At 41.9% G+C, this 18,476-nt stretch overlaps 1 protein-coding gene across 3 annotated transcripts in view; it reads right to left on the reverse strand.

Annotated features, from left to right (window-relative positions):
* The window catches only part of INTS13 (integrator complex subunit 13), a 21,700-nt gene continuing 3,224 nt past the window's right edge, over nucleotides 1-18,476 (reverse strand). For 2 of the 3 annotated variants that reach the window (XM_058189789.1, XM_058189791.1), the window contains exons 2-17: nucleotides 17,884-18,115; nucleotides 16,669-16,743; nucleotides 15,637-15,839; nucleotides 14,184-14,264; nucleotides 11,803-11,893; nucleotides 10,630-10,758; nucleotides 7,775-7,859; nucleotides 6,932-7,021; nucleotides 6,602-6,691; nucleotides 5,281-5,459; nucleotides 4,261-4,431; nucleotides 2,874-3,028; nucleotides 1,986-2,216; nucleotides 1,736-1,875; nucleotides 1,180-1,315; nucleotides 1-184 (exon numbers count right to left, since the gene is read on the reverse strand). In XM_058189789.1, the coding sequence (XP_058045772.1) occupies nucleotides 145-184; nucleotides 1,180-1,315; nucleotides 1,736-1,875; nucleotides 1,986-2,216; nucleotides 2,874-3,028; nucleotides 4,261-4,431; nucleotides 5,281-5,459; nucleotides 6,602-6,691; nucleotides 6,932-7,021; nucleotides 7,775-7,859; nucleotides 10,630-10,758; nucleotides 11,803-11,893; nucleotides 14,184-14,264; nucleotides 15,637-15,839; nucleotides 16,669-16,743; nucleotides 17,884-18,115 (2,128 nt within the window). In that variant the 3' untranslated portion in view covers nucleotides 1-144. The remainder of the gene's footprint in view (nucleotides 185-1,179; nucleotides 1,316-1,735; nucleotides 1,876-1,985; nucleotides 2,217-2,873; nucleotides 3,029-4,260; nucleotides 4,432-5,280; nucleotides 5,460-6,601; nucleotides 6,692-6,931; nucleotides 7,022-7,774; nucleotides 7,860-10,629; nucleotides 10,759-11,802; nucleotides 11,894-14,183; nucleotides 14,265-15,636; nucleotides 15,840-16,668; nucleotides 16,744-17,883; nucleotides 18,116-18,476) is intronic. The other variant, XM_058189790.1, reaches the window with a different exon arrangement.

Consider the following 18,476-nt stretch of genomic DNA (forward strand, 5'->3'; position numbering starts at 1 on the left):
ACAAATAGTATATTTATTTTGCATTTTCATACAAAAGCGCTAAAATTATTACAAAAATGTAAAAAGCAATCAAAGTAACAGAACTGTACAGTTAGATAGAGATATCAAATCAGGCATTAAAAGTTTACAGGTCGTGAACAGAATTCACTGCCGGCTGGGTTTCCCATTTTCTGTGGTTTCCATTCTAAAACAAATCAAAATTACAAAGTTAATGAACATCTTTGTCATTTATCTAAAAATCGGAAAATGAAGGCTGAGAGCCACATTCATAGTTTTGCTTTTAAATGTAAAAAGAGATACAACCTTAAAAATTATGTATACAGAACAGGGTAGGATAAAAAGACAGCAAAAATTGTAGTTCCATTATAGCCAATTTGCAACAATGATTTAATTTAGTTTCCCTTATATTTGCAACTCTGGCTGAAGATCAACTTATTTTATCTTGCTTTAGAATCAACTGAATTTTTGGGGATGAAAGTTTATTTCATCAATCCATAGCACAGGATCGAAATAAGTGTTCAATAAATACCCATCACAATTGGGAAGCAAGGCTTTTAAAAACTTCAGCTTAACCTAAATCTCCAAGCTGGTTTATGTGTTCTTCAATTTTAATTGCCGTTTTAAGTTCAGGAATTCAGCTGAGTTCAGGGATTTCTGTTGAGTTTAGGAAATTAAGTATATTCTTAACAAACTGCTTTTTATCAAAAAAAAAAACCAAAACCAACGATGTCCATATAAGCCTTTCCTTTGCAAGACGATATTTACAAGAATTAAATCTTTTTTAACCACCCCATAATCCATGGGCAACTGAATGGACCTAGCAGAGCGTTTTAATGGCCGGATGCCCTTCATGTTGCCAATGTGGAGTGTTATTTCAGCAGATAATATTCTCATGGTGCCCAGAGAGAGAAATATCTGCCTCTACCTAGGATCAAATTCACAGCCTCCTGATTGTGAGGCGAGAGCTCCACCTCTGGGCCACCCACCCCCACACACACACATACAATGTCACTAACAGAATATTTTAATGCCATCATATTGAACAAAGAGAAGGGAAGCTCAATTATCTTTCATATTACTTATTAAGATTACACTTTAATGTACTGATGGGCAAAATGTTCAGATACATTAACCAGAAATAACCACACATCCTGTAGCAAGCTATGTGGAGATACAAACCCATTCTCCTCTTTAAGATGTTGGTACAGTTCGGCTTTATTGTTGACAGAACTTAAGCGACCAATAAATTCTTGATGCTTCCTAGAATTTGCAGCATTAATCCTGTTGCTCCAAAGAGACAGAAGGGATATCGGCCCTAAAAGATAAAAACCCATAAAGAAAATGTAAGCGCCCTCCAGGTGCAGAATTTTTATCATCTGTTCAATCTATGATGCAACCATAGTACTGGCTTATGCCTTTGTTGAAATTAATGTGATCAGTGCCATGGGGTGATGAACTGACACCGAACAAGCCTATCCTTCGGGTTTTAATTCTACTCGCTTTTGTGGAATAAGTCCACTCCATAAATTCAGGCAGAATCTAAACAGGTAGGGTGGATCTGCAGCTGTTTCCTTCATAAAAGTTTAACTGCAGTCCATACCATCATTCTGTTCTCTACCCAGGCATCGTTTTCCTTAAGTGCCCATTTTTGCTTATACATAAAAATATGCCTTCCATCAGCCACCAGTTCACTTTTTTGGATAGCTTGAAATGATTTGGATTTTTATTTTTGTACCTTTATTTTTTTCCGGCCCTGGCAAGTCATCCATTGCAACAAGGGGCTTCTTGTTGGGGGGCTCCGGGGAATCGGGGGAATCTTTAATGACTTCTGCTTCTGCAAGTTCCTCTTTTTCACGATCTAATAAACCTTTTAACCTACAGAGACCAAGAGAAAATAACTCGGTGACCTCACGGATGCTGTGATGATGGGGCAAACTAGTTCTCCATTGTCCTGGGTGCGAATTAATCAACCCTGAGAAGCTCACCTTTCTGATTCCTGCCAGGATTTTTCCGATTCGTAATCTTTCCCCGCTTTCTCGGACTTGTCCTCTTTTTCTTCTCTTTTCCTGCCTCGTTTCTTGCGCTCCTCTTCTTCGGGAGGTTTACTTCTGCAAGTCAGAAGACACTCCAAGACCCGCTGGTGTTTATCCGAGTTGGCGATGTGAGCCCTAACAAGGGTCTCCAGTTCATTCCACATGATCCTGTACTGTTCGTCCCTGGACGACAACACAAAGGGGGGATCCCAACAATAACAACAACAACAACAACGGAGCTCCCACATTGAATTTTACTTTGTTTTTTTTCTTTTTTCTGGAGATTCAGGTAGTCCTCGACCCCAAAATTTATTTATCAGTCTATCCATCCTCTCCCTCTCTCTTTCTCATCCATCTATCATCTACAGTATCTATCATCTCCTTTCTCTCTGTCTCTCTCTCATCTGTCTGTCATTTATTTATCTATCTATTCATCCATCCATCCATCCATCCACATATCTCTGTCTACATATCTCTCTCTCTATCCATCCAGGGTTACCAACAGCCCCCTGGAGGGGAGTGGTCTCTACAACCCATGAAATTGCTCCACTGGCGAATGTGATTGATGACACACTGGGGGGGGGGGTTGAAACAGGGTCATGATTAGGGCCATAAATTACGTGGGGTCAGCGTTGGCTTCACTTGGAACCTGCCGACATGAACTCCTAATAAATAATTGGATTTCTTTTGAAGCTTGGCTGGAGGCCCATGATTTAATTAGGGCATCCATTAGAACCCTGGCACTTATATGTTGGTGGCGAGAAGGAGAAGGCTTGCTCATCTCTATATCCAAAATTTCATTTCAATTACATACTAAAAGATAAAAAAATACACCCTTGCCTTTTAGGGCCCTTTCCTCTTGTTCCAACGGTGGAGATCGGCAAGGGATCATTTTTCCTTTCCATTTCCACCAGACTGTAAATTGTTTTCTGACAGGTGAGCACATCTTCATCTGTCAGGGCTTCTTTGACAATGACGCTGGCTAATGGCACCACCTGGAAGAGAAAGAAAGAAAGAAAGAAAGAAAGAAAGAAAGAAAGAAAGAAAGAAAGAAAGAAAGAAAGAAAGAAAGAAAGAAAGAAAGGAAGGAAGGAAGGAAGGAAGGAAGGAAGGAAGGAAGGAAGGAAGAAAGGAAGGAAGGAAGAAAGGAAGGAAGGAAGGAAGACGGAGGGAGGGAGGGAAGGAATGAAGGAAGGAAGGAAGACGGAGGGAGGGAGGGAGGGAAGGAAGGAAGGAAGGAAGGAAGGAAGGAAAGAAAGAAAGAAAGAAAGGAAGGAAGGAAGGAAGGAAGGAGGAAGGAAGGAAGGAAGGAAGGAAGGAAGGAAGGAAAGAAAGAAAGAAAGAAAGAAAGAAAGAAAGAAAGAAAGAAAGAAAGAAAGAAAGAAATAAAGAAAGAAAGAAAGAAAGAAAACGAAGATTATTGGTGAACTTCCTCATCAGGCATATATCATTATCTATCATTAAGTGTTGTACCTTATGATTCTCGACGAATGTACCTTGTCTTTTTATGTATGCTGAGAGCATATGCACCAAATATTCCTTGTGTGTCCAATCACACTTGGCCAATAAAAATTCAATTTAATTTATTCTATTCTATTCTATAGATTGCAATGGTCAGGCTGGCTTTCAATAAAGTGAATTATTCATATTGCTGAAAGATTCATTATTGGATGGATTTCCATGCCAATCACATCCAGCTACAGACAGAACCACAGAAGTCACACGAATCTTATGAATTAAGAGTTTTGTGTTATAAAGGAGGGCATCACTTGGTTTCATGTAAATGCTTTCAGATATAGGGAGTCCTCGACTTACAACAGTTCATTTAGCGACTGTTCAAAGCTACAAGGCATTGAAAAAAAGTGACCTGGAGCGTTTTTCAGACTTACAACCTTTCCAGCATCCTCGTGGTCATGTGATCCAAATCCGGACCCTTGGCAATATTCATGACAGTCGCACTGAACAAAACACTGCTTTTTCTTCATCTAATTTCTACCTCTCATCTCTAACCATTGATGAAACCTATTCCACCTTAAATAACATTCTGTATCTCCTTTATCTTTTATTTTCAATGTCAATCTATCCATCTCTGCACAATCCAATATTTTCCGAATTGTATTTTCATCTAAGGGGGCGTGACTGCCCAATATACTTCAGTGAGATTTGAACACTGGCGAGTGAAACGTGCCCCGATGGCTGGGAACTCAAGGCCGCCAGCATTACCTACCGCCTGCATGTTGAATATGGTAGTCTGTGAAATAATCATGGGCCAGTAACGTGTGTGCTTCTCCAGCTGGTCTTTGGCGCGTTCCAAAGGAACCTCGAGGCTCTCGTCATTCTTGTACCTAGGCTCTAGGAAAGGAGCGAGCCTATTTTCTCTCATAAATTCACCAAAATCCTACGTCGCAAAAAAATAAAATAAAATACAATCAGCAGTCTTTCCAAGAGATATTAAAAGACGACGTCGGTTTTAGTCACTGCATCTTGTTTCATATTAAATTAACCTGGTTTGAAAGTGTTCAATGTATAGAAAAATTCCAACTTAAAAAAAAAAAAATTACTCGTGAGATGTTTTCAAAAGCTGGGATAGTCACACATTCTAGTGACATCGAATCTGTCATCACTGTGGATCATATCTCAAAGCCTATTTCTATTAGGAGTGAAGCTCAGAATTTAACCTTTGTGTTCTGACCCAGTTCCCCAAACACGACAAACCCTCTATAGTTGAAGCAATGATTCCTTTATTAGGAGCGCCAGCAGCCCTGGCAAAAAGTTTCTCTCTCAACGCGGGCTAACAAGTCTGTCCGGACAGAAGATGAAGAGTTGTCTGCCACATCTATTCATCTCCGCCCACTGCCTTTTATCCCCCCACAGAGCTACGGTGGGGCATTGCTAGCAACTGTGGTTCTTCCGTCCCAAGGACCGGCCCATAGATTTCCACTGTTCTCCTCTCCTCTGCCTTCTGCGCATCTGCGCGTGAGGCACTGGACCCAGCTGTTCCTCCTCTTCCTCATCAGCCACCTCCAAACCTGGGGAGTGTTGACTCTCCATCTGAGGGCTGACGGATGGCCCAGGCTCCTCATCTGTCTCTATCTCTGACACCTCCATTCCCTCTTCCCCCTAGGAGCCCTAAGGTTGCCTTGATGCTGACCCTGACTCCCACGCCTCCTCCTCCTCCTCCTCCTCCTGATTTGGCTGCTGGAGGGGCCGGCGGCTGTCAGGCTGCAACAATTTAAGCCAAACTCACAGTAATCCTGTAGTCGGTGACTCTGCCCCCACATCCTTCACTGATGGAAGGGGGATCCTCCAGAATGGATCGAGAAGTGCTTAACACGTGCAGGAATATCTCCCCTCCGTGACTGCTCAGCATGTGACTGATTACTTTTGAGCCAGACTTCCGGGGTTGTTCCAACAACACAGAACGGCCTGTGGAAAAAGGAAAATGTCTACTCATTATTTCGCGGGACGATCTGTGCGACACCTGATCATCCTTCTGGTTTGTAATTAAAGAAGAAATCAATCGAAGAATAGGCTTCTAGATTCCAAGAAAGAGATTTTCCTACAGTGGAAGAGACATTCGAGTTCAACCTTAGAATCTGTTGTACTTTAGAATTTTTGATGAAGGTATCTTTTCTTTTATGGACGCTGAGAGCATATGCACCAAAGACAAATTCCTTGTGTTTCCAATCACACTTGGCCAATAAAAAATTCTATTCTATTCTATTCTAAAAACTGGACTGGCTCTTAATCCTTCCATTCCCCACCATCCAGTCAGAGTTGAAAATGCTTCTTGGATGAGAAGTGGAACATCTTCAAAGAAAAACCAGAAAGTCCACTTGCCTCTTGAAAAAAGCTCCTTTAGGACAACCATGATCTGGATGGCGGAGAATCTCCATAGAAGAAGATTCTCTGTTCCAAATCCATCCTTTCTGCCCAACCTAAAAAGGCTAACAGCATCCTTTTAAGGAAAGGAAAACCTGGGTTAGCCAAGGCAGGAGCTGAGGCTCGCTCATTCCCAAGAGAATTCTTCCATTTTTGCCTGAATTGTGGATTCCCTGTTAAGAGCTGAAACAGATGCCTAAATCTGAACCAACTATCAGGGTTCCGAAGGATGCCCTAATTAAGTCATGAGCCTTGAGCCAAGCTTCAAAAGAAATCCAGTTATTTATTAGGAGCTTCATGTCGGCACGTTCCAAGTGAAGCCAACTCTGGGCCCATGTAATATACGACCCAGGCATGACCATTTCCCCCCCTCCCCCCAGGGTGTGTCATCGTCACATTCGCTAACGGAGCAATTTTGTGGGTTGTAGAGATCATTCCCCTCCGGCTGCTGGGGGTAACCCTGGGAGACAGCCTTGAGAGAGATATGCCTGGAATGTGCTTTTGTTTTTTGGCTGCCGTGCTGCTTTGACGTGTTCCCATCCCCCTTGGCAAGGCAACTCATGAGTTGTCACCAACACTGAATCTGACCTCTGCCTCAGATGATGTTTCTCCTAATTCAATCTCAAATGCACAGTCAGTAAACGGCAATCATTGTTTCGTATGAATGTTGAATGAAAATGTTTTACCGTTAAGAAGAAAGTTGGTTAGGCAAGAAGAAGGCCGGCTGTTCACATCGACGGGGGATATCCTGTACGCTCCGGTGCAGTAATGCAGTTCTGAGCGAGTGTGGTGGGGGGAGAAAGGAGAATTTTTACAAGTCTTACGAGAATAACTGATCTTAATTAGAAGTCATATTCTTTACAGAAAGAGTTTGAAGTTATGTCATTCAGGCAAGTTTAAAAACATGATCCTGCCCCATTGCCATAATTTAGAAGGGAAAAAAAAGAGGAACAAATAAAACAATCTCTAGAATTAAGCAACATGTGAAAAGCTTTAGAGGAAAAATGGATATTTACCGACGCTATTTGTTCTTGGGGTGCACCATTTTAAAGTGATGGTTTCTTTGAAAGTGCCCTCTTTGCTGCTGCCACCCATGTGATTATCACCTGCGATACACAGTTGGAAGATTAATTAATAGAACCTAATGATATATTAATAGCAACACGACTGAAAAAGGGAGAAAATGATGGTCTTGCTACAACAAGCATTAATTAAGGAAAAGAAGAATGCAGGCCGTTTTGAGGTCCCCGTTATATTCTGTAGACTGATCCATTGGCATTAATATTACTCTGAACGACTCAGTGGCATTGGTTTGAATCCTTTCTTTCTACAAAATTTCCTTGGATGTCAAAATAGAATTTTATTTTATTTTATTTATTTATTTTGCTGGTGCAAGAAATGCTGTGGGTCCTAGCCAGTATGCTTGGATGCTTTAAAATGATATATAGCAATAGCACTTTGATTTATATACCGCTTCACGGTGCCTTACGGCCCTCTCTAAGCAGTTTACAGAGTCAGCCTCTTGCCCCCAACAATCTGGGCCCTCATTTTACGACCTCGGAAGGACAGAAGGCTGAGTCAACCTTGATCAGATCAGGATCGAACTGCTGGCAGTGAGCAGAGTTAGCCTGCAATACTGCATTCTAACCACGACCTGGCAAGAAAGGTCGTAAAAGGGCATAAAATTCATTTAACAAATGTTTTGCTTAGCAACAGACATTTTGGGCTCAATTCTAGTGGTAAGTCGAGGACTAGCTGTATAGATTATGAAGTATCGTAACAGCCCTTATAGAATGATGAACAGTTTTCTCGTTCCTTTGCAAATACAAAGATTTTATTTTTATTTTTGCCATACTCACCGCTTTTTAAAAAGTCTACATGGGCTTCCTTGTGATGGAGCAGCTCCACATCATAATTGGCCGAGGTGTTGGCATGTTGTTCTTCCTGGATTTTTATTTTTATTTAAAAAAAAAAAAAACAAGAATTGTAACATTACCTGAACCAACATTCTTTTTAGTTCAGGGGTCCCCAACCTTGGCAACTTTTAAGCCTGGAGGACTTCAACTCCCAGAATCTGGGGACCCCTGTTTTAGTTGTTTTTTTTCCTTCTTTTTCTTTTTCAATCCATAAAGCGACAATTCTACCTTTTGCTTTCCAAAAGGAAAAAATTTCAGATTAGAAAAACCTCAAGGTTTCTTGAAATTACTTTTTTTCCTGGCCTAGGGAGAAGCCAAGAGGCGAACTCGTTTTAATTGGCGACAAATTAAAATAAAAACGCCAATCTAAAAACAGATCCAGCACCCACTTCTGTCCAGTGATAAGATGGCGGATAAAGAAGTTTTTCCATTTCTTAAAGAATTAGCGGTAATCGAAAAACTAGCCATTGAGGTGGCCCAGAGGTGGCGCTCTTGCCTCACGATCAGGAGGCTGTGAGTTCGATCCTAGGCAGAGGCAGATATTTCTCTCTCTGGGCATCATGAGAATATATCTGCTGAAATAACTCCATATTCTGAACAAAACTCCACATTGGCGACAGGAGGGGCATCCGGCCAGTAAACACTCAGCTCCCTTCAGTTCCCCAGATTCCACCCACAAGGGATTATGGGGTTATTAAAAGATGATGAAAAGCTAGCCATTCTTAATTTTTTTAATGGAAGTTTGTTTTTGGGAGGGTTTAACAAGAGAAGCCACACATAGTCTTATCTGGCTGCCACAGCTGAAGCCTAGAAGCTGCATGCAGAAGGATTAAAAAAAAAAAAAGAGAAGCAAAATAAGCACTTTAAAAAAAACCACAATAAGCATTTTAAAAAAAGCAAAATATAAGCAGGGTTTTTGAAACGGATGGGGCAGATCGACAAACGTGATGTATATGGCAGATTAGCAAAACCAACCAACCGACCTAGGGCTTCGGGTTTTTTTGTTTTTTTTTCAATGAATCATAGAGGGGAAAGAAACGTTGCAAGGAAGGACAACAGGAAAGAAGAAGAGAAAAGCAGCCCGGCAGCCCGGAGGTCAGTCGGTTGCAAACAAGGTCTTTGCAAACATTAAAAGGCATCCGGTCAAGTGCCATTAAAATGGCTCAAGCCCACTGGGTTGAAATTGCACTTGTGTTCTGTACACGGGAGATTTAAAATCCAGCAAACAATCCTGACAGTTATTCTAACTTTTCCTTCTGTGCAGATTTTTTTTTTTTTTTTAAAACCAATGCAAATATTTCCCTTTCTAACATCTGCCCGATTAGAATTCATCTCTCTGGCTTCCTCTTCTAGCAGTCGTCATAAGGCCGATAAAGCACGGGGAAAATAAACTAGTTTGTGGAAGGAGCTTTGCCACATTTTGGGACCATTCTTGCCGCCGTTGTTAAGTGAAATCGCCGCAGTTCTTAAATGGTTAAGTGAATCTGGGCTTCCCCGTTGACATCGCTTGTCAGAAGGTCGCAAAACGGGGATGGTGTGACCCCCCTGGATACAAAGCAGCTGCAATGATTCGCTTAACAGGGGCGGCAAGCAAGGTCGCAAAATGAGGCCAAGCTCACTTAACAAACACCTCGCTTAGCAGCAGAAATTTAGGGGGATTGCGGTTGTAAGGGGGTCCTTGAGTGGCTCAGACTGCTAATGCAGTCTGTTATTAACAGCAGATGCTTGCAATTACTGTGGGTTCAAGCCCCACCAGGCCCAAGGTTGACTCAGCCTTCCATCCTTTATAAGGTAGGTAAAATGAGGATCCAGATTGTTGGGGGCAATAAGTTGACTTTGTATATAAATATACAAATAGAATGAAGACTATTGCTTGACATAGTGTAAGCCGCCCTGAGTCTTCGGAGAAGGGCGGGATATAAATGCAAATTAAAAAAAAAAAGTCGAGGACTACCCTGTTTCCCCGAAAATAAGACCCAACTGAAAAATAAGTCCTAGCAGGATTTTTCAGGATGCTCGTAATATAAGCCCTACCCCCAAAAATAAGCCCCAGTTAAGACTGTCAGCCAGATGGATGCATTTAGTACTGTATTTCCCCGAAAATAAGACCTAACCAGAAAATAAGCCCTAAGACATCTTTTGGAGCAAAAATTAATATAAGACCCAGACTTATTTTTGGAAAAACACGGTACCTGCAACTGGGCCTGATTTAGGGAAGGAATTCGCCTTCTTGCTTTCTACTTGTTACAAACACCTTCGTGTGTTGAGTGGACGTGGAAACGAGACAGAGGGAGAGAAAGGCTGGCTAGGCCACTAAAATGCACATGGGGCAGCAGGAGGGAAATTTCTAACACAGGCTTTGGAAACAAAAAGAATCACAGACAAAGAATCGTTTGAAGCAAACAAGGCTATTGTTCCCCATAAAATAAAATTAAAGTCCAATGCCACATTAACAATTGAATAAACTGCTAAAAAGCCAAGAAGGCTATTGGTTTGTTCTGTGATCCTTTTTTCTTTCTTTCTTTCTTTTTTCTTTTTCCCTTCTTCTTCCTCCTCCGTCAAAATTTACTAACCTGATCACAGACATTGAATGTAGGCTAGTAAAAAAAAAAAAAAAAAACGAGAAACAAGAAAAAAAAAGGCGATAATGAAGAAGGGGGGAAAAATAAAAAAAGCAAAGGCAATCATTTGCAGTAAAATGAATCGTAAAAAAATAAAACAACCCCGCTCAACGGATTTAGAAAGAAACGGGCCCAGCGGCTTGAGATTGTTTGGGGGGTGGGGGGTGGGGGGCTTACCTTCATCGGGATGTTAGTTATAGTGGTGGAAGCCAGATCGAAATGCTGCTGAACTAAAAGATTCAACCTGGTGGCCAGGTGCCGTCCAGCCCGAACGCTATGGACTTCGCTGGTTAAAACAGGGGAGAGCTTTTTCAAAGAAAAGACAAAAGACACACACATGCGCGGACGTGGAATGGACTCCTCCGTAAGCCATCATTTGAGACAGGGGCCTCCAACCTTGGTCCCTTTAAGACTTGTGGACTTCAACTCCCAGAGTTCCTCAGCCAGTTTTGCTGGGAGTTGAAGTCCACAAGTCTTAAAGGGACCAAGGTTGGAGACCCCTGATTTAAGAGAACCATTTTTTTTTTTAAAAAAGGAAAGTATTTCTTCAGTTTGGAAAATTTATATAAGCCACCCAACCACCCATTCGTTCTCATGGGGACTCTAGGCAGCTTACAGAAACTAAAAACATATGGTAGAAAATAACATAATGTAATGTAATAATAAAATAAAATAATAAAATAAATTATAATAAAATAAACAAAATAAACTATAGTAAAATAATAAAATAAAAAATAAATAAATAAATAAAAGTAAAAATAAAAAATAACATAAAATAATAAATAGATAAATAAATAAAATAAAAATAAAAATATAACCCCCTCACATACACCCCTCGGTGACAAGACACACTCAAATCAACCATTTGATGGCCTCCATTGTGTGTCAAAATGGAGGCCAGTGTAATTTCTGAAGGGATGATAGTCCACAAAGAGGGAGGGACCCCGGAGAAGGTGGTCCTTCTTCTGTGCTTCGACGGATGTACCTCCTTAAGGGATGGGACCCACAGCAGTGGTGAGAGTGCAGTATTGCACACCACTAACACAGTGCCCACTGGCAGCAGTTCAATCCTGACCTGCTCAAGGTTGATTCATCCTTCCGACCTTCCTAGGTCGGTGAAATGAGGAACCAAATTGTTGGGGGCAAGATGGTGACTCTGTAAACCACTTAGAGAGGGCAGTAAACCACCGTGAAGCGGTATATAAGTTTAAGTGATAGTGCTACTCTTTGCTTCTCTACTCTTCGGGTAGACGTGCCAGGCAAGAAACGGTACCTGAATAAGCTTAACTGATATTTTCAAGACACATTCCCAAAACAATCTGAGTTTATACATTGATTTAAGAGACTTACCTCTTTTTTAAGATGATCGGATACCAGGCTTTCTTCCCCAACAGGATAAGTATGAATTAAAACCAGCTCGCATTTCTGGATCTGCATAAGACTGAAGAAGCCAAAATATTTTGTCATAAAATAAATAATGGCGCATTTCATCGTTGATGAAAACTGAAGATCAAAAACTTTCAGAGGTCACCGGAATGCTTACAGGATTGTGGTTATTATTAAATTCAGGAAATATCTAGACAGAAAGAATCTCTTAATTCCAATCAATATTCTACGTGTTCTCTTGTATTCTTCTATGCAAATTTTCTGATAAGAGCATTTGGACACCAATTTCTCATGACACGGAAGATAGGTAAGGATTCTCAATCAACTACCGTGTTTCTTAAAAAAATTTCCAGTGCTGGAACATTCACAACTTCTGCAGGCAAGTCGTTCCACTTATTAATTCTCAGAAAATAAGACCCAGAAAATAAGCACTTGGGCTTATTTTCGAGGCGGTCTTACTTTTTTTGAAGTGCAGCAGGTCAGACTCAGTGAGCTGGATGCGCCATGGCCTCCATTCCAAGCCGTCAGCGTTCAGAATGGAGGCTTTTTGGCAAATGGGAGGAAAATGGGGGATTTTGCTGCCTGTCATCCTTCCTCAGTCTGTGCTGAGCTTGAGGAATGGATGACAAGCAGCAAAAAACCTCTCCCAATTTTCCTCCCATTTGTTGTGGTCCGCCAGCAGCCTGCAGAGCTGGTAGCGGAGTCAGACAGTGAGGAAGCTGTGGAGGAACATAGGCTAGTCCTGGAGTCAGGAGAAGGCCCGGACAAGGGCTCTGCGTCAGAGGCAGAGGTGAGGCCAGGGCCATCTGGGAGCGATGCACAGACTCTGGAGCCTCCAGAGTCAGACAGCAGAGAGGCAGAGGAACAGGGGAAGCCTGCTCCCAGTGCGCACATGTGCAAAGCTGCCAGAAGGCAAGAACAGTTAAAATAAAAGGGACAACTCGGGAGTAAGGCTTAGAGATGATTGGCCCCTCCCATAAGACATAAAGGAAGAGCAAAGGCAGGTGGGCCTTTGCCGGAAGCAATGTTGTAGATGATATCGTTTTACTTTGAAGCTCCGTTTTTGACTCCGTGTTTCCCTGTGGCCTTACCAAGGCAATTGCCAATTAGGTCTTTGGCAGCGTGTCAAAGAAGATAAAGGTGGGTGTTTACCAGCCTTATCCGAAGGACTGTGGCAGACTTCTGTTGGACTATTTATAAACTCTTAGCGATTCAGCATGTGTTGTGAATGAAAGGAATTCACAGCCGTTAAAATAAAATAAAAAAAGTTTCTGGGACTAATTGGGTGCTTTTTACTATATTAGGAAGCGTAGATCAGAACACCATTTATTTATTTTATTTATTTATTTATTTATAATTTAATTTCTATACCGCCCTTCTCCCGAAGGACTCAGGGCGGTTTACAGCCATGTTAAAACACAAAATACAAATAACATTTGCCAAATCGCCTTCTGCGAGCCTTCCAAAAAGAGGGAAAAAGCAAAGCAGCTGGCCGCGGAGCTGCTGGCTTTGGGGAAGCAGCCCAACAAGCAGAAGTGCTGCGCCCAGAAAGAGAAGGGCAAAAGCGGTATTTGCGCTGCTCCAGGGGGCCAGCGGGCTGCGGCTGAATAGTTGCCCCCCCTGCGCTTCCACTTATGCTGGCCACGTCCATCCCGCTGGGCTTATTTTCAGGATAGGAGTAATAGTGGTCCCACCCCCCAAAAAAATTAGGGTTGTGCTTATTATTGCGGTGGGTCGTTTTTTCGGAGAAACACAGTAGTTAAAGATATTGATGAAATACCGTGTTTTCCTGAAAATAAGACCCCGTCTTATATTTTTTTGAACCCTGAAATAAGCACTTGGCCTTATTTTTGGGGAGGTCTTATTATTTTGGGGCGCGTGGAGCAAGACAGGGCTCCTCTTGCCACCTTACCTGATTTCCAGCTCTGTCTCCCTAACCAGAGGAAATGGCGGGGGCTGATTGCGCATGCGTTTAAATATTTTTGGGGAGGGCTTATTTTCACGCATGTGCTCAAAAGCTCGATTGGGCTTATTATCAGAGGTCGTCTTATTTTTGGGGAAACGGCAGAAACATTGGAGTTTCATTAAATGGATACCGAATCCTTAGATCTTAAATCCTGGAATCTTGTCGGTTCTAATTAAAAATATCAAAAATAGAACTGGGTACAGTACTATTGGCTCTACCACCGAATTATTCAACTTCTTGTGCAACTCATCTAGAAGGTCCCATAACTGACAAGCCCTTGCGGATTCTACGTCCACAATGCAACTGCGCACTTCATTTTTAAGATTATACATTCCAAACATAAGAGGCAGCCAAAATGCTACGGGTTTTGTGCACTTACTGATCAGAGTTAGCCGCTAACTTATTGTGTTCGTGTATCGTTTCCTGGACGAATTCCTCAAGCATTCGTACGTGGCTATCACTGGAAAGGAAGGCGGAAAAAAACACCCAATTTTAGAGAAAAGAAATATACAGAATTATCATCATAACCCACGGAAATGTGAATGTGTTTTTCATTAAGATTGTTTTTAAAACACGCTGTTGTGTAGCCCAGTGCTCTAAGAATAGTGGTTTTTTTCTGATCTGAATTTGAAAAGCTGTAAGTTTTTGTAACAGTTTTCACACTGTTTTATCCCGATCTGGAAAACTGGGGGGGGGGGGGGGGAAATACTCAATGGTAAAATGTTCCTTTCTTATTCCCAAGGAAGAATCACATCAGTATAATCATCAGTAAGTTTGCTCAACTCAAGGGAGATTTCTCATTAACAATTATTTCATTACTAATTTATAACTTGATTCCGAAGTTACTGGAGAAAGGTTTATGTGGATTCAAAATCAAATTAATCAAATACAGTGGCCTTCAATACAGGTAATCCTCGAGTTACGACCACAAAATTGAGCCCAAAATTTATGTTGCGAAGTGAGAAATTTATTACTTTTCTGGCCACCCTTGTTAAGTGAATCTGGCTTCCCCATTGAATTTGCTTGTCAGAAGGTCGCAAAAGGGGATCACACGACCTCGGGACCACTGTCATAAATATGAAGCAGTTGTCAAGTATCCAAATTTAAATTATGTGACCGTGGGGATGCTGCAACGGTTGTAATGTGAAAAATGGCCATAAGCCACTTTTTCCAGGGCTGTTATAACTTCGAAAGGTCACTAAACGGACTGTTGTAGGACTACCTGTATTAACAAATGTTCTCCAAGGTGAATGTTACACTCCCAATCTGCTCAATGACAGAGCAAATGGCTACACTGAACTAGTTAATATTTTAGTCACATGCAGAAAGTCCTCAACTTATAACATTTAGTGACCATTTGAAGTTACGACAGCACTGAAAAAAGGGACTTATGATTGTTTTTTCCACCCTCATGACCATGTCTACATCCGCATGATCACGTGATCAAAATTCAGACACCTGGCAACCAATTCATACTTATGACGGTTGCGGTATCTGGGGGGGGAGGGAGGGGCATCATGTGATCCCCTTTGGCCACCTTCTGTCAAGCAAAGACAATGGGGATACCAGATTCGCTCAACAACCATATTAGTAGCTAAACACCTGCTATGATTCGCTTAACGACGGTGGCGAGAAAAGTTGTACAATGGGACAAAACTCCCTCAACAACTGTCTCATTCAGCGATGGAAATTTTGGGCTCCGTTGTGGTCAAGGATAAATAATAAACCAGAATGTGGTGAGGGTGGCTTAGCAACAAGTCTGGCACTTTAACACAATGGGTGTGTGTGTGTGTGTGTGTGTGTGTGTGTGTGTGTGTGTGTGTGTCACAAACCTCTTTGCGTTAGTAATGCAGATGATCCGCCCTCTGTTTCCCACACGGTCGGCATTCTCCATTAGCAAGGTCCGAGCCTCGTGCTGGTACTCAGTAATTTTGCAAAGAGCTTCTACGGCCGCTACCAAGCCGTGCAGGATACTGCAGCACTCTGGGTCCGCGTGAGGATTGGGAGGCCCGACCGCGGCCAAAGCGGCCATTAGCTGATGAAGCAAAAAAGATGCTGGGTTCCAGGAGTCTATAACATTCTCAGTTTCCAAAGCTAAAGAGACACTAATTACGTACAGTTTCTTCCGTATCATTTAACGGGTATGAATCCACCTCCCTGCGGATGCTTCTTTCTAGTCCTTCTTCTCTAAACCTAAAGCCATCTTCTTAAGCTCTGCTTCGTAAGTGTCCTACCCAGTGGTGGGAGTCAAATAAACTAACAACCGGTTCTCTGCCCTAATGACCGGCTGGGTGGGTGTGGCCAGCGGGTGTGACAGGCAGCACCTGACCTCCTTCACACCCCTGGGAGTAAAAACGGACCACGCGGCAACCCCCTGCGTGCTGTTTTGGGCCTAGCCGGCCTCCCTGCAGCCTCCTGGGAGCCAAAACGGGCTGTGGAGGGCCCATTTTCCATCTCCCCAGGCTCCGGAGGCTCTCTCGAGGCAGGAAATAGGCCCATTTTCACTCTCCACGAGCCTCTGAGAGGCCTGTTTCCCACCTCCCTGGGCTCCACACGCCCCCTGCACTTAACTGAGATCCAAAATAGGCCGCATGGGGACTCCTGGGAGGGGAGGGGAGGGGCCAGCCGGTTGTCAGAATTACCAGTTCACCGAACCAGAGGTAAAATTAACATCCTGTTTGCCCAAACCGGTACGAACCATACTGAAGAGTAGCAATTGGCTGCCTGGGATTTAAACTGAGTGGAATTTAAGCCACGGCTGACTTAGCCTTAGATTTCAGTAGAATCTAACTCTGCTTGAATCCAACATCGGTCTGCTTTATGAAGTGACAACAACTGCGTAGATCCTTAATACTTTCATTTACCTCTTGCAGGTTTTGGTCTTCTTGGTTCCACGAGTTTAAGACGTTTGCTCCAGAATCGCTTACAATGAAGTTCGCCTGAAAAGCGCACGTAACAACTTTTAATGACGACAGTTGTGAAACGATGCAATCAACCCTGCCAAATATTTCCAGGGTTTGGGGAAAGCATAACATTGAGTTCCTTCTGAGAAAGACAAGCCCGCTGTCGGTTAAAGGATGAAGGAATTGTCACCTTACGTAAGAGCGAAGAATCAATAATCAATAAATGCTGATAAGCATTAAGTGAATAAATAGGACAGCTGATTTTTAATGCCTTATGCATATGCCAGGTTATACAATAGCATACAGTTCAAATAAAAATGATCAGATGCCATTTTATTCTCGCAGGAATGCTTTAAGTGGTTCCATTAAAGAACAAATTGCAAAAGTTTAAATCATAAAGGAAAGAATTGTTACCGGATCCCTTAGAGCAGAGCAGGGGTCTCCAACCTTGTCAACTTTAAGACTTGTGGACTTCAGCTCCCAGAATTCTGGGAGTTGGAGTCCACAAGTCTTAAAGTTGACAAGGTTGGAGACCCCTAGACCAGAGGGATAAAATGGTAGCAAAAGTCTGCTATCTTTTTCCCAGGGTTTAGCAGTTCATATGAATATATAGTACGATGTGTTTATGCAAAAATGGGTGGGAAGTCTCTATATTGCTGGCATTTATAGTGTCATGAACTAAACTTTCTTCAAGCTTCTAGTTAATTAATTTTCCTCTATGTATATTTTAAAATATACTAATTTATTACTGAACCTGAAAGATCTTGTATTTTAAAACGCATATGTGGGTAAGTTTCCTACATATGTAGGAAGTACTGAAGATGCAAGAGGTTCAGCGTGTTAGCCTAAGGTCCTCAACTGAATTAGTAAACAGTACCTTCCAGTGATTTTGAGATCAATATTCTTTGCCTGGTGTTACTAGATAGAATCAAAATTTCACACTAAAGCCTTTATTTGATTCTTGGGGATTTGACTTACCCAGATTGTGGAGATAGACAGACAGACAGACAGACAGACAGACAGATAGATAGATACACAGATGGATAGATACACACACACACACACACTCAACAATTGTGGTAACCAAAACTCATGGCTTAGCATGGAGTTAGAACAGTAGGAGAGAAGCTTTTAGTTACAAAACCTTATTGAATATAAAAGATAATGGATACTTACTAGTTTTTTAAAAGGGAATATATCATACATTATCCTGCAGTATTCCATGGAGGACTCCACTGAGCAGGTCCACAGGGATCGAGATATAGGGGCGAGAGGTATGATTCCTTGCGTCCGATTCTTTACAAGCATATCAAACTCAACATGTTGTCGACAGGATTCTGCCATGTAGGGGCAGTGATCGACCACAAAAACTGTTTTGTGCGACTCCGAGAAAAGCTTCATTTTCTTTCTGCAACCAATTAAATGAAAGATTTAGGCAAATGCTACATCAATTAAAAACGAGGCTATTAAATGTAGATGATGATACTGTAATAACATTGAAAATCCTCTGCATAAGACAGCTTCTCGCACGCATGAAGAATAATGTTTTAAACAAAATTAAACTATTGGGGCCGCACTGAGTAGAGGGAGTTCACAAAAATGAAGATATGGAAATACCTGGTAAGTTTTCAGATATATACCGATAATACTTTAGATTGTAAGGTTAAAGTTCTACACCTACTGAATTTCAACTGGCTTTTTTTCACTTCACTATTAAGATTTGTTCAGTCCAGTTGTTTTGTCTATTTATATTTTATGTTCCAAATCGA

Source organism: Ahaetulla prasina, chromosome 7, assembly GCF_028640845.1.
Source record: "Ahaetulla prasina isolate Xishuangbanna chromosome 7, ASM2864084v1, whole genome shotgun sequence".
Taxonomy (NCBI): Eukaryota; Metazoa; Chordata; class Lepidosauria; order Squamata; family Colubridae; genus Ahaetulla; species Ahaetulla prasina.